Source organism: Corticium candelabrum, chromosome 16 (assembly GCF_963422355.1).
Source record: "Corticium candelabrum chromosome 16, ooCorCand1.1, whole genome shotgun sequence".
Taxonomy (NCBI): Eukaryota; Metazoa; Porifera; class Homoscleromorpha; order Homosclerophorida; family Plakinidae; genus Corticium; species Corticium candelabrum.
The window spans coordinates 1,655,210-1,667,709 of NC_085100.1; the positions used below are offsets into that span (position 1 = coordinate 1,655,210).

At 43.8% G+C, this 12,500-nt stretch overlaps 1 protein-coding gene across 1 annotated transcript in view; it reads left to right on the plus strand.

The window, feature by feature from the left end:
• Window positions 1–3,789: 3,789 nt before the first annotated feature.
• Window positions 3,790–12,500, plus strand: part of LOC134191705 (translation elongation factor 2-like) — a 9,125-nt gene continuing 414 nt past the window's right edge. Inside the window, exons 1-16 of the mRNA XM_062660315.1 lie at window positions 3,790–3,881; window positions 4,014–4,034; window positions 4,128–4,321; window positions 4,688–4,869; window positions 6,158–6,382; window positions 6,449–6,531; window positions 6,682–6,819; window positions 7,447–7,533; window positions 7,993–8,181; window positions 8,255–8,427; window positions 9,274–9,412; window positions 9,916–10,143; window positions 10,333–10,517; window positions 10,790–10,958; window positions 11,682–11,864; window positions 12,484–12,500. The exon at window positions 12,484–12,500 is cut by the window's right edge and continues 414 nt beyond it. Of these exons, the coding sequence (XP_062516299.1) occupies window positions 3,879–3,881; window positions 4,014–4,034; window positions 4,128–4,321; window positions 4,688–4,869; window positions 6,158–6,382; window positions 6,449–6,531; window positions 6,682–6,819; window positions 7,447–7,533; window positions 7,993–8,181; window positions 8,255–8,427; window positions 9,274–9,412; window positions 9,916–10,143; window positions 10,333–10,517; window positions 10,790–10,958; window positions 11,682–11,864; window positions 12,484–12,500 (2,216 nt within the window). The 5' untranslated portion in view covers window positions 3,790–3,878. The remainder of the gene's footprint in view (window positions 3,882–4,013; window positions 4,035–4,127; window positions 4,322–4,687; window positions 4,870–6,157; window positions 6,383–6,448; window positions 6,532–6,681; window positions 6,820–7,446; window positions 7,534–7,992; window positions 8,182–8,254; window positions 8,428–9,273; window positions 9,413–9,915; window positions 10,144–10,332; window positions 10,518–10,789; window positions 10,959–11,681; window positions 11,865–12,483) is intronic.

The following is a 12,500-nucleotide window of genomic DNA, read 5'->3' on the forward strand; positions in this document are numbered from 1 at the left end:
GTATGTTCTCATCTTCTTCTCCAGGGAAGACACGTGTCAGCTTGTGGAGGATGACTCTAGCGTTGCATCGTTGTAATATTATTGAGAATTTTTTTCTCAATCTGTCTGTCTGTCTGTTTGTCTGTCTGTTTGTTCTGTCTGTCTGTCTGTCATATATTTCCATTACAATGAAATTTCCATCAAACTCTAAAAGCAAACTTAAAGTCCAATCTAATCTAATATATAAAGCTCAAATTGTCTGTCTGTGTGTGTGTGTGTGTGTGTGCATGTTCGCGTTTGGTGGTCACGTCTTTTGTCCGTTCGCAACCGAAATCGGCACGCACACTCGACACGCACAGGGGAAGGTTTGCGTAAAAGAATTAAAAAAGTTATGCACCGGGGCCCCTCTCGAGGGGTCGACCCCCGCGTAAAATTTCTCGACGACGCAAACGCTACACATTCCGGTTCATTCGAACACACGCCCGCACCGGTCCCGTGTAGATCCTATGCATCGCCGTCCTTCGCAAAGCTTCGAGCGATCGAATATCTCTTGCCGACGAAACTTACTCTTCTAGCGCTTGCGTTTCTCTCCAAATTCTGATCGCATTTGCACCGAATCCAACCTACACGTTTTCTGCAGCAAGCGCTACACGGGGAGTGTGTCGATTTCTATCGAAACAAGCGCGAAGAGCAAGATTCGAATTCATTCAGAATATCCGGGACCTCGCAACAAAGATGCACGTGACGTGTCCATAGACCTACCTTACACTACAGTATCTTGCCCGTACGAAGGACGGGCCATGGATCCTAGTCTAATATATAAAGCTCAAATTGTCTGTCTGTGTGTGTGTGTGTGTGTGTGTGTGTGCATGTTCGCGTTTGGCGGTCACGTCTTTTGTCCGTTCGCAACCGAAATCGGCACGCACACTCGGCACGCACAGGGGAAGGTTTGCGTAAAAGAATTAAAAAAATTATGCACCGGGTCCCCTCTCGAGGGGTCGACCCCCGCCTAAAATTTCTCGACGACGCAAGCGCTACACATTCCGGTTCATTCGAACACACGCCCGCACCGGTCCCGTGTAGACCCTATGCATCGCCGTCCTTCGCAAAGCTTCGAGCAATCGAATATCTCTTGCCGACGAAACCTACTCTTCTATCGCTTGCGTTTCTCTCTAAATTCTGATTGCATTTGCACCGAATCCAACCTACACGTTTTCTGCAGCAAGCGCTACACGGGGAGTGTGTCGATTTCTATCGAAACAAGTGCGAAGAACAAGATTCGAATTCATTCAGAATATCCGGGACCTCGCAACAAAGATGCACGTGACGTGTCCACAGACCTACCTTACACTACAGTATCTTGCCCGTACGAAGGACGGGCCATGGATCCTAGTATATATATATATTTATCAACACATTTTCTCTATTCTACTATAGTTTCCCAACCCCAAACCAACACAACTATCTCAAATTAACCCAAAAATGTCTTCACTACTCTCGAATGCTAGTCTCTCTAAAACCATCTTAGAATTATAAAGCCAAAGTTTGATGGACAACTGTTGATGGAAGTGTGAGGTGGCTTGGCTAACGGTCAGGTGGCTATGCAGTGCTAATCTCAGTGCAATTGATTTCGAAACATCGAGGCTGTGAGACAACCAAAGACCAAAAGTTTCAACCACAAGGATGATATACATTCTTGCCGGGTTCAATGGACACCTGCTTGGGAGTAAAGACCTTGCAACACTTCCTCGAGGAGTGTAGCAATGACACGTACACTTGAACGTGTACACACACTGATCCCACCACATCATTTTTCAACATGTACATCTGAGTCCACTACACTGGATATACAAGCACAAGGAACAAAGTGGTCTGGGTGGAGGCATATGTTTCCCCATTCAGATCTAGTTAATGGTTACTGTAGTGGATCAATTTATGACAATTATCATGGGTTGCCACAGTAATTCAAGGTTGGTACACGTGTCCATGTATTTGTGTTGCCAAACCAAATCTCTTGGAATACACTGCACGAACAGGTTGATAAAGGACACTTGCCACCGCAGCTAGCTTGAGGATGCCTAACCAAGTGCTAGGTTTCATGGCTCTAGATGACACTTTGATGTTGCATGCCTTTGATAAAAGAGTCCTATGCATGCAATTACTTAGCACAACCCACCTGACAAATTTACTAAAAAAAGTTTGACTAAAAGTGGCCATTGTTTAAGATAGCAATGAAGAGAGACAGACTTTCATTGCTTCCTCGACTCTGCCCTGCTTGGCTACAAACCCATCCGCATAAATTTCTGCATGCCCGCAGCCAGCCCCTCCTCCTTTTGACTTCCATTGGCGTGTCCTACCCAGTGAGTTTTGGAACGTCATCTTCGTCCGCAGATGTGCCATACCTCTAGACGGGGACCATCATTGACTATCTGGGATTGAAAGACGACCTATCCCGCAAGTGCAGAGAATCCGAATGGATCAGGAAACTGGTGACCTTCGACCATATGGATTAAATATAAAATCAGACATACTTTAGTAAATAGCTGGTTTTGATATCAACATTATCGATATCAATATTAACACCTATTGTTTGAAATTTTTAAACATCCTAGCCATACATTGAGCCAGAAGAAGGTTTTTACTGAAACGTTGCTCATTATATATTTTTACCATCAACTATTGTTCTCTTCGCGGTGTGGTGTCTCTACATTTGTCTACATATCTACCACGTCAAGTTTCCGCGGATCAGATCGTTTCCGTCTTTGCTCTCTGTTTATCTTCCAGTGTCAAACAAACAGACAGACAGACAGACAGGCAGACAGACAGACAAACAGACAGACAGACAGACAAACAGACAGACAGACAAACAAACAAACAAACAGACAGACAAACAGACAGCCAAACAGACAAACAAACAGACAGACAAACAGACCGACTAACAGACAGGCTAACAAACAGACAGACACATAGACAAACAAACAGACAAACTGTTTGAGTCATGCAATTGCAATTACATCACGTAAAAGAACCCAGAGGAAGGTATGTCAATTCTGAAGACAGATCAGATATAGTCGTATTTGATTCGGCATTGGGGGAGGGGGTGGGGGTGGATCTTGAATTGGATATTGCTCTATAGCGCATCCCTGGAGTAATGAAATAGAAGGTTTATCAGCTACAACTCAGAGAGCAGCGGCAACCAGAAGAGAAAATCTGAAGATCAAAAAGTACGACCAGGAACTCTTGCCTGGAGGTTTTCGACCAACATTTGTGCCTATAGTTTTGGAACATTTTGGCTGTTGGGGAGAGAAAGCTGAAGACTATTTGAAGAAACTGTCACAGCTAGCTATCAATTAAGAGACGAAGACAGAAAGCCAAATGCATCAACCTTCAAGACATACTGGAGATCTGTGTTTTCTGTGTGTCTACAACAATCAAATGCTAGAGTGATTGACAGAAAAATAAAGAAGATTGTTTCAAGAGACAGCCACATAAACATAAATAGTTGTAGGTAGAACCAAGCCCTATTGGCTTGGGTAGTATTTAGTTGCTTTGCTTAGATGGTGTATAATAGTTCAATGTTTGAAAATATATGTAATGACAGACAAACAAACAAACAGACAGACAAACAACAGACAGACACATGAACAGACAGTTATTATTATTACAATTTTTCATCTTTTCAAATTGTCATATTATTGAACAAATTATTCCCAGTAAAGCTAAACGATTTCGAATGTTTGACGGAATATTAAAGGTATCGCAACTTGCAATCTGGAGTCCGAGGGCAAATTCCTAGCTGGTTGTGCAATACCAACATCCCCGGATAATCGTTGTTCTCGTGGTTGCTGATTTCCACGTTGCGTCTTCAACACGTCTGAGCGTTTACCGACAAAGACACCATGGTGAGTCCCTCAAAAATGTTAGACGAGCGCGTGTCGCGAGCTAGAACGTCGACACGACGCAGGATGTGTGAGAAAATCGCGGATTGCGGCGACGGTCTGTGACGCCATTGTATTCATTCATCTTTTTTCTAGGTCAATTTCACGATCGATCAGGTGCGTTACAGCGTTTTAAGCGCATCGTACATGTTGTGGAGCGTGAGTTTCGCTTCTATTACGTCATTTTCGTCCGTTTCTTGCGCAATCTAGGTCCGTGGAATCATGGACAAGCGAGCCAACATTCGCAACATGTCGGTGATAGCTCATGTAGATCACGGCAAGTCGACACTCACCGATTCGCTCGTCTCGAAGGCAGGAATCATTGCCGACAAGAAGGCGGGGGACGCGCGCTACACCGACACCCGGAAGGACGAGCAGGAGCGCTGCATCACCATCAAGTCCACGTGAGTGCGAGAAAAAGTTGTGCTTTACTTTGTACGCGCCTTTGGTTACGATTTTGCTTGTTTTCGTTTTGAATTTTGAGATGGAGAGAAACAATGGAAATTTTTGATTGAAAATTTGGCTCGTTAAGAGTCAAGACGGACACTGTTAGTTGTGCAACCAGTCAGGCTGCTGTTGCTTTAGATTTATTGGTTTCGAAATGCTGCTAATCAACTTGTTCTAGTCCCGCTTAGCGCGCGTTAATATGAAGGTAGCGCGCGTTAATAGAAGCATGGCAACGTAACGCGCGTTAATAAAACCTGTAAATGTGGCACGTTAGATAACATTTTTTTGTATCCGGTGTATTCTAATGTGTCATCATGTTTTAGTGCGATTTCGTTGTATTACGAGATGGCAGAGAAAGACTTGTCGTGGATCACCCAGGAAAAGGTGGGAAACGGTTTTCTCATCAACTTGATCGACTCTCCAGGACACGTCGACTTTTCGTCCGAAGTGACGGCCGCACTGCGTGTGACTGATGGCGCTCTTGTGGTGGTTGACTGCGTGAGCGGTTAGTTTTAAATTATGATCTTGTGCTTGTTGATTCGTTTGTTTGTTTATTTGTATGTCTGTTGTTTGTCTGTTTACTTGTTTGTTTGTGTCTGTGTTTGTCTGTCTGTCTGTAGGTTTGTCTGTCCATGTTTGATTGTCTGTGTGTTTGTTTGTTTTTGTGTGTCTATTTTGTGTTTGTTTGTTTTTGTGTGTCTCTGTTTTGTGTTTGTTTGTTGTTTGTTTGTTTGTATGTATGTCTTTGTTGTTTGTCTGTTTACTTGTTTGTTTGTTTGTTTGTGTGTCTGTTTGTTGTTTGTCTGTTTACTTGTTCGTTTGTGTCTGTGTTTGACTGTGCTTGTTTGTTTGTTTGTTTGTTTGTGTGTATTTGTTTGTTTGTTTGTGTGTATTTGTTTGTTGTTTGTCTGTTTACTTGTTTGTTTGTGTCTGTGTTTGTTTGTTTGTGTGTCTATTTGTTTGTTGTTTGTCTGTTTACTTGTTTGTTTGTATCTGTGTTTGTCTGTCTGTAGGTTTGTCTGTCCAGGTTTGTTGTTTATCTGTGTATTTAATTGTGTGTTTGTTTATCTGTTTGTTTTTGTCAGTTTACATGTTTGTTTTTGTGTCTTTGTTTATCTGTTTGTTTGTCTGTTTACTTGTTTGTTTGTGTATTTGTTTATCTGTGTTTTGTCTGTTTACTTGTTTGTTTGTTTGTGTGTTTGTTTATCTGTTGGTTTTGTATTTATTTGTTTCTGTGTGTCTGTAGGTTTGTCTGTTGTTTTTTCTGTTTTTGTTTGTATGTGTTTCTTGTGTTTATCTTTGTTGGTGTGTTCATTTGTTGTGTGTTTGTTTTGTTTATTTGTTTGTCTTTAATTTGTTTGTTTTGTGTTTGTGTCCGTCCGTCCATCTGTCTGTCTGTTTGTCTGTCTGTGTATATCCGTCTGTTTGTCTATCTGTCTGTCTGTTTGTCTGTCTGTCTGTCTGTCTGTCTGTCTGTCTATTTATCTGTCTGTCTGTCTGTCTGTCTGTTTATCTGTCTGTCTGTCTGTCCGTTCATCCATCTGTTTGTCTGTCTGTGTATATCCGTCTGTTTGTTCGGTTGTCTGTCTGTCTGTCTGTCTGTCTGTTTATCTGTCTGTTTGTCTGTCTGTTTATCTGTCTGTCTGTCTGTCCGTCCATCTGTCTGTTTGTCTGTCTGTGTATATCCGTCTGTTTGTTCGGTTGTCTGTCTGTCTGTCTGTCTGTCTGTCTGTCTGTTTATCTGTCTGTCTGTCTATCAGTCTGTCTGTCTGTCTAACAGCCATTCTTACCAGGTGTATGTGTCCAAACGGAGACTGTATTACGCCAAGCCATTGCCGAACGTATCAAGCCTGTAGTCTTCATGAACAAAATGGATCGCGCTCTCCTTGAGCTGCAACTTGAACAAGAAGATCTCTACCAGACATTCCAACGTATCGTCGAGAGTGTCAACGTCATCATTGGCACATACGGAGACGAAGAAGGACCAATGGGCAACATCTACATCAACCCAACAAATGGTGATGATAGAATTGGTGGTGAATGGGGTGTGTAAATGTTAGTGTGTGTGTGTGTGTGTGTTTTAGGGACTGTTGGGTTTGGGTCAGGTCTGCATGGCTGGGCATTCACTCTGAAGCAGTTTGCTGAGATGTATTCTGAGAAGTTCAAGGTTTGTGTGTGTCTGTGTGTGTGTGTGTGTGTGTGTGTGTGTGTGTGTGTGTGTGTGTGTGTGTGTGTGTGTGTGTGTGTCTGGTGTGTGTGTGTGCACGTGCATGTCTGTGTGTCTGCGTGTGTCACTCATTTGTTGTTGCACTATTAGGTTGATGTCAAGAAACTGATGAAACGTTTGTGGGGCGACACGTTTTTCAATCCCAAGACGAAGAAGTGGAGTGAAGGTGTCGCATCAGAGGGGTCTGTTCGAGGATTCAACCAGTTTGTTCTCGACCCCATCTACAAGGTGAAAACAAGAGTTCAAGAAGCAGTTGTGCTACATGTGATGTCCATCTTTCATTTCATTTGTCTGTGTATGTGTCTGTCCGTTTGTTTGTTTGTCAGTCTCTTTGTTTGTCTATGTGTCTGTTTGTCTGTCTGTTTATGTGTCTGTCTGTCTGTTTATGTGTCTGTCTGTTTATGTGTCTGTATGTGTCTGTCTGTTTATGTGTGTCTGTCTGGGTCTGTTTGTTTGTTTGTCTGTCTATGTATCTGTCTGTTTGTCTGTCTATTTGTCTGTCTGTTTGTCTGTCTGTTTGTCTGTCTATTTGTCTGTCTATTTGTCTGTCTGTTTGTCTGTCTATCTGTTTGTCTGTCTATCTGTCTGTCTATGTGTCTGTCTGTGTTCGTTTGTTTGTCTGTCTATGTATATGTATGTGTCTGTGTCTGTCTGTTTATGTGCATGTCTTTCCATCTGTCTGTTCATTTGTTTGTCTGTGTATGTATCTGTCCTTCTGTCTGTGTCTTTGTCTTTGTTTGGTTATCTGTCTCTTTGCTTGTATGTTTGTCTTTCAGCTCTGCAATGTTTACTTTAATTAAATAATTAATTTTATCCTTAAATTTTGACTAACACAGCAAACTGTCATCTATCCAGGTGTTTGACGCCGTGATGAATTTCAAGAAACCAGAAACGGCAAAACTGCTAGAAAAACTCAATATAAAGATCAGCGGAGATGACAAAGTATGACAATCTAACCCACCCATTACACACACCCCATTGACCATACCCACTCCACTGACCACACCCATCACATTGACCACACCCACTCCACTGACCACACTCACCCCAACAATGACCACACTGACCATCACACGCCCCACTGACCATCACACGCCCCACTGACCATCACACGCCCCACTGACCATCACACGCCCCACTGACCATCACACGCCCCACTGACCATCACACGCCCCACTGACCATCACACGCCCCACTGACCATCACACGCCCCACTGACCATCACACGCCCCACTCACCTCACTGACCAACACGCACCCCACTGACCAACACGCACCCCACTGACCAACACGCACCCCACTGACCAACACGCACCCCACTGACCAACACGTACCCCACTGACCAACACGCACCCAACCCACTGACTATTCACCCCACTAACCACCCACTTGTTTCGTACAGGAAAAAGAAGGCAAACCGTTACTGAAGTTGATGATGCGGCAATGGCTTCCTGCCGGCGAAACTCTGCTGCAAATGATTGCCATTCATCTACCATCGCCGGTCACTGCCCAGAAGTATCGAATGGAAATGCTGTATGAAGGACCACATGACGACGCGGCAGCATTAGGCATCAAGAACTGCGATCCTGAGGTGAGATTGTGACGGTTGATTGACATTGTGTTGTTGTTGTGTCATTGTGTTTGTTTGTTTGTTGTTGTATTAGGCACCATTGATGTTGTATGTGTCCAAGATGGTGCCGACTCCGGATCGTGGACGTTTCTATGCTTTTGGTCGTGTGTTTTCTGGCATCGTGCGTACGGGTCAGAAGGTTCGCATTATGGGACCGAACTATGTGCCCGGGAAGAAGGAAGATTTGTATCAGAAAGGGATCCAGAGGTGAGAAGACAAGAGCAGTGGTAGACAGGCAGACAGTGTGAGGTTGAAAGATGGACAGACAGGTAGACAGTGTGAGGTTGAAAGATGGACAGACAGGTAGACAGACACATACAATGTGGGGTAGAAAGGTGGACAGACAGGTAGACAGACAAACAGATAATGTGAGGTAGAAAGATGGATAGACAGACTATGGGATAGAAAGATGAACAGACGATAGACAGACAGACAATGTGGGGTAGAAAGATGGACAGACAGGTAGACAGACAGACAGACAATGTGAGGTAGAAAGTTGGACAGACAGGTAGACAGACAGACAGACACTGTTACAGTGTGGGGTAGAAAGATGGACAGACAGATAGACATACAGACAGACAATGTGAGCTAGAAAGATGGACAGACATGTAGACAGACAGACAGACAATATGAGGTAGAAAGATGGACAGACGGACAATGTGAGCTAGAAAGATGGACAGACAGACAATATGAGGTAGAAAGATGGACAGACAGGTAGACATACAGACAGACGGACAATGTGAGCTAGAAAGATGGACAGACATGTAGACAGACAGACAGACAATATGAGGTAGAAAGATGGACAGACGGACAATGTGAGCTAGAAAGATGGACAGACAGACAATATGAGGTAGAAAAATGGACAGACAGGTAGACATACAGACAGACGGACAATGTGAGCTAGAAAGATGGACAGACATGTAGACAGACAGACAGACAATATGAGGTAGAAAGATGGACAGACAGGTAGACATACAGACAGACGGACAATGTGAGCTAGAAAGATGGACAGACAGTTAGACAGATTTTTGGTTATTGTATTGTGGTGTATAGAACCGTGTTGATGATGGGTCCGCGTGTTGATCCTATTGAGGACGTGCCATGTGGTAACATTGTGGGTCTTGTGGGCGTTGACCAGTATATTGTCAAGACAGGCACGATTACAACCTTCGAGAATGCTCACAATTTGAGGGTGAGGCACCCAACATTTTACACACTTCGAAGTGGGCCGACTGTCTGTGTTTGTCTGTGTGTGTCCATCCATTTGTCTGTCTGTCTGTCTGTCTGTCCCTTTGTCTGTCTGTCTGTCTGTCCCTTTGTCTGTCTGTCTGTCTGTCCCTTTGTCTGTCTGTCTGTCCATCCGTTTGACTATGTCTGTGTGTCTGTTTGTCTGTCCATCTGTGTCTGTTTGCCTGCTTGTCTGCCTGTCTGTCCGTCCGTCTGTTTGCCTGTTTGAATGTCTGTCTGCTTGTCTGTTCGTCCGTCTGTTTGGCTGTCTGTCTGTCTGTCTGTCCGTTTGTTTGTCTGTCTGTTTGTTTGTCTGTCTGTCTGTTTGTTTGTCTGTCTGTTTGACTGTGTTTGTCTATCTGTCTGTCCGTCTGTCTGTGTGTCTGTCTGTCTGTCCATTTGTATGTGAGTCTGTTTGTTTGTCTATTCATCTCTCGTCTTCCTCATTATCATCATCCTACATTCTAGGTCATGAAGTTCTCAGTCTCCCCAGTTGTTCGAGTTGCCGTCGAAGCCAAGAATCCCGGTGATCTACCGAAACTCGTAGAAGGCCTAAAGCGTCTAGCAAAGAGCGACCCCATGGTACAGTGCATCATCGCCGAGAGTGGAGAACACATTATTGCTGGTGCCGGTGAACTCCATCTTGAGATCTGTCTGAAAGACTTGGAAGAGGATCATGCCTGTATTGCTTTAAAGGCAAGACGGCGTGCGTGTGTGTGTGTGTGTGTGTGTGTCTGTGTGTGTGTGTCTGTGTGTGTGTGTCTGTGTGCGTGCGTGTCTGTGTCTGTGTCTGTGTCTGTGCGTGCGTGCGTGCGTGTGTGTGTGTGTGTGTGTGTGTGTGTGTGTGTGTTTCAAGTTTAATGTCAATTGATTTGTTGTGTCTAGAAATCTGATCCTGTAGTGTCATACCGTGAGACAGTCCTCGAAGAGTCAAGTCAAATGTGTTTATCAAAGTCACCCAACAAGCACAACCGTCTCTTTATGAAAGCCAGACCCATGCCTGATGGTCTCGCCGAAGCCATTGACAAGGGAGACTGCAACCCTAGGGATGAACCCAAGGGAAGAGCAAGGTACAGTACAACACATTTGTCATTAGAAAAACTCTCAAAATTGTGTGTGTGTGTGTGTGTGTTTGTCCATCTGTGTGTTTGTTTGAGTGTGTGTGTGTGTGAGTGTGTGTGTTCGTCTTTGTGTGTGTGTGTGTGTGTGTGTGTGTGTGTGTGTGTGTGTGTGACATGTGTCTGTGTGTGTGTGTGTGTTTGTCTGTGTGTGTGTGTGTGTGTGTGTGTGTGTGTTTGTTTGTGTGTCTGTATGTGTATGTGTGTGACATGTGTGTGTGTAGATTTTTGGCTGAGAAGTTTGAGTACGATGTAACCGAAGCTCGAAAGATTTGGTGTTTTGGGCCCGAAGGAACGGGACCGAATATCGTTGTTGATTGTACAAAAGGAGTGCAGTATCTCAACGAAATCAAGGACTCCGTTGTGGCTGGTTTTCAATGGGCATCAAAGGAAGTACGAAGTGATTTTGGTTTGTCTGTCTCTGTCCATATGTTTGCCTGTCTGTTTGTCTGTCCATATGTTTGCCTGTCTGTTTGTCTGTCCATATGTTTGTCTCTCTGTCTGTCCATACATTTCTCTGGCTGTCTCTCTGTCTGTCCGTATGTTTGTCTCTCTGTCTGTCCATATGTTTGTCTTTCTGTCTGTCCATATGCTTGTTCTGTCTGTCTGTCTGTCCGTCCATACATTTCTCTGTTTGTCTGTCCATATGTTTGTCTGTCTGTCTGTCTGTCTGTCTGTACATTTCTCTGTCTTTCTGTCTGTTTGTCTGTCCATATGCTTGTTCTGTCTGTCTGTCTGTCTGTCTGTCTGTCTGTCCATACGTTTCTCTGTCTGTCTGTCTGTCTATATGTTTATCTGTCTGTCTGTCTGTCTATACATTTTTCTGTCTGTTTGTCTGTCCATATGCTTGTTCTGTCTGTCTGTCTGTCTGTCTGTCCATACGTTTCTCTGTCTGTCTGTCTGTCTGTCTATATGTTTATCTGTCTGTCTGTCTATATGTTTATCTGTCTGTCTGCCTGTCTGTCTATACATTTCTCTGTCTGTCTGTCCTTATGTTTGTCTGTCTGTCTGTCTGTCTGTCTGTCTGTCTGTCCATTTGTTTGTCTGTCCGTCTATCCATGTCTTTTTGTTTGCATGTGTATTTATATATATGTTTATAATCCTTGTGCCTTGCAGGGTCCTCTCTGTGAAGAGAATCTTCGTGGTGTGAGATTCGACATTCACGATGTCACACTGCATGCCGATGCCATTCATCGCGGCGGCGGGCAGATCATTCCGACAGCTCGTCGTGTTTTGTACGCTTGCATTCTGACGGCGCAGCCGCGTATCTTTGAACCAGTCTACCTTTGTGAAATACAGGTGAAAAAAAGGGGAGAAGGAGGGGATAATAACGTGTCACTGTGTGTCTGTCTGCATGTTAGTGTGTCTGTCTGTATGTGTGGTATGTCTGTCTCTGTTTATTTATTTGTATGTTTGTGTGTCTGTTTGTTTGTCTGTCTGTCTGTCTGTCTATTTGTCTGTCTGTTTGTCTTTGTCTATTTGTCTGTCTGTCTGTCTGTCTATCTGTCTGTATGTCTGTCTGTTTGTCTGTCCATTTGTCTGTCTGTTTGTCTGTCTGTTTGTCTATTTGTCTATATGTCTGTCTCTTTGTCCATTTGTCTTTGTCTATTTGTCTGTCTGTTTGTCTGTCCATTTGTCTATCTGTCTATTTGTCTGTCTGTTTGTCTGTGTGTTTGTCTGTCTTGGTCTTTGTCTGTGTTTGTCTGTCTTGGTCTTTGTCTGTGTTTGTCTGTCTCTTTTTGTCTGTCTGTTTGTCTGTCCATTTGTTTGTCTGTCTATTTGTCTGTCTGTCTATTTGTCTGTCTGTCTTTTGTCTGTCCATTTGTCTATTTGTCTGTTCATCTGTCTGTCTGCTTGTCTGTTCATCTGTCTGTCTGTCTATGTATCTCATGAGTCAAATAACAAAGTCACTCTTTAGTGTCCAGAAGCAGCAGT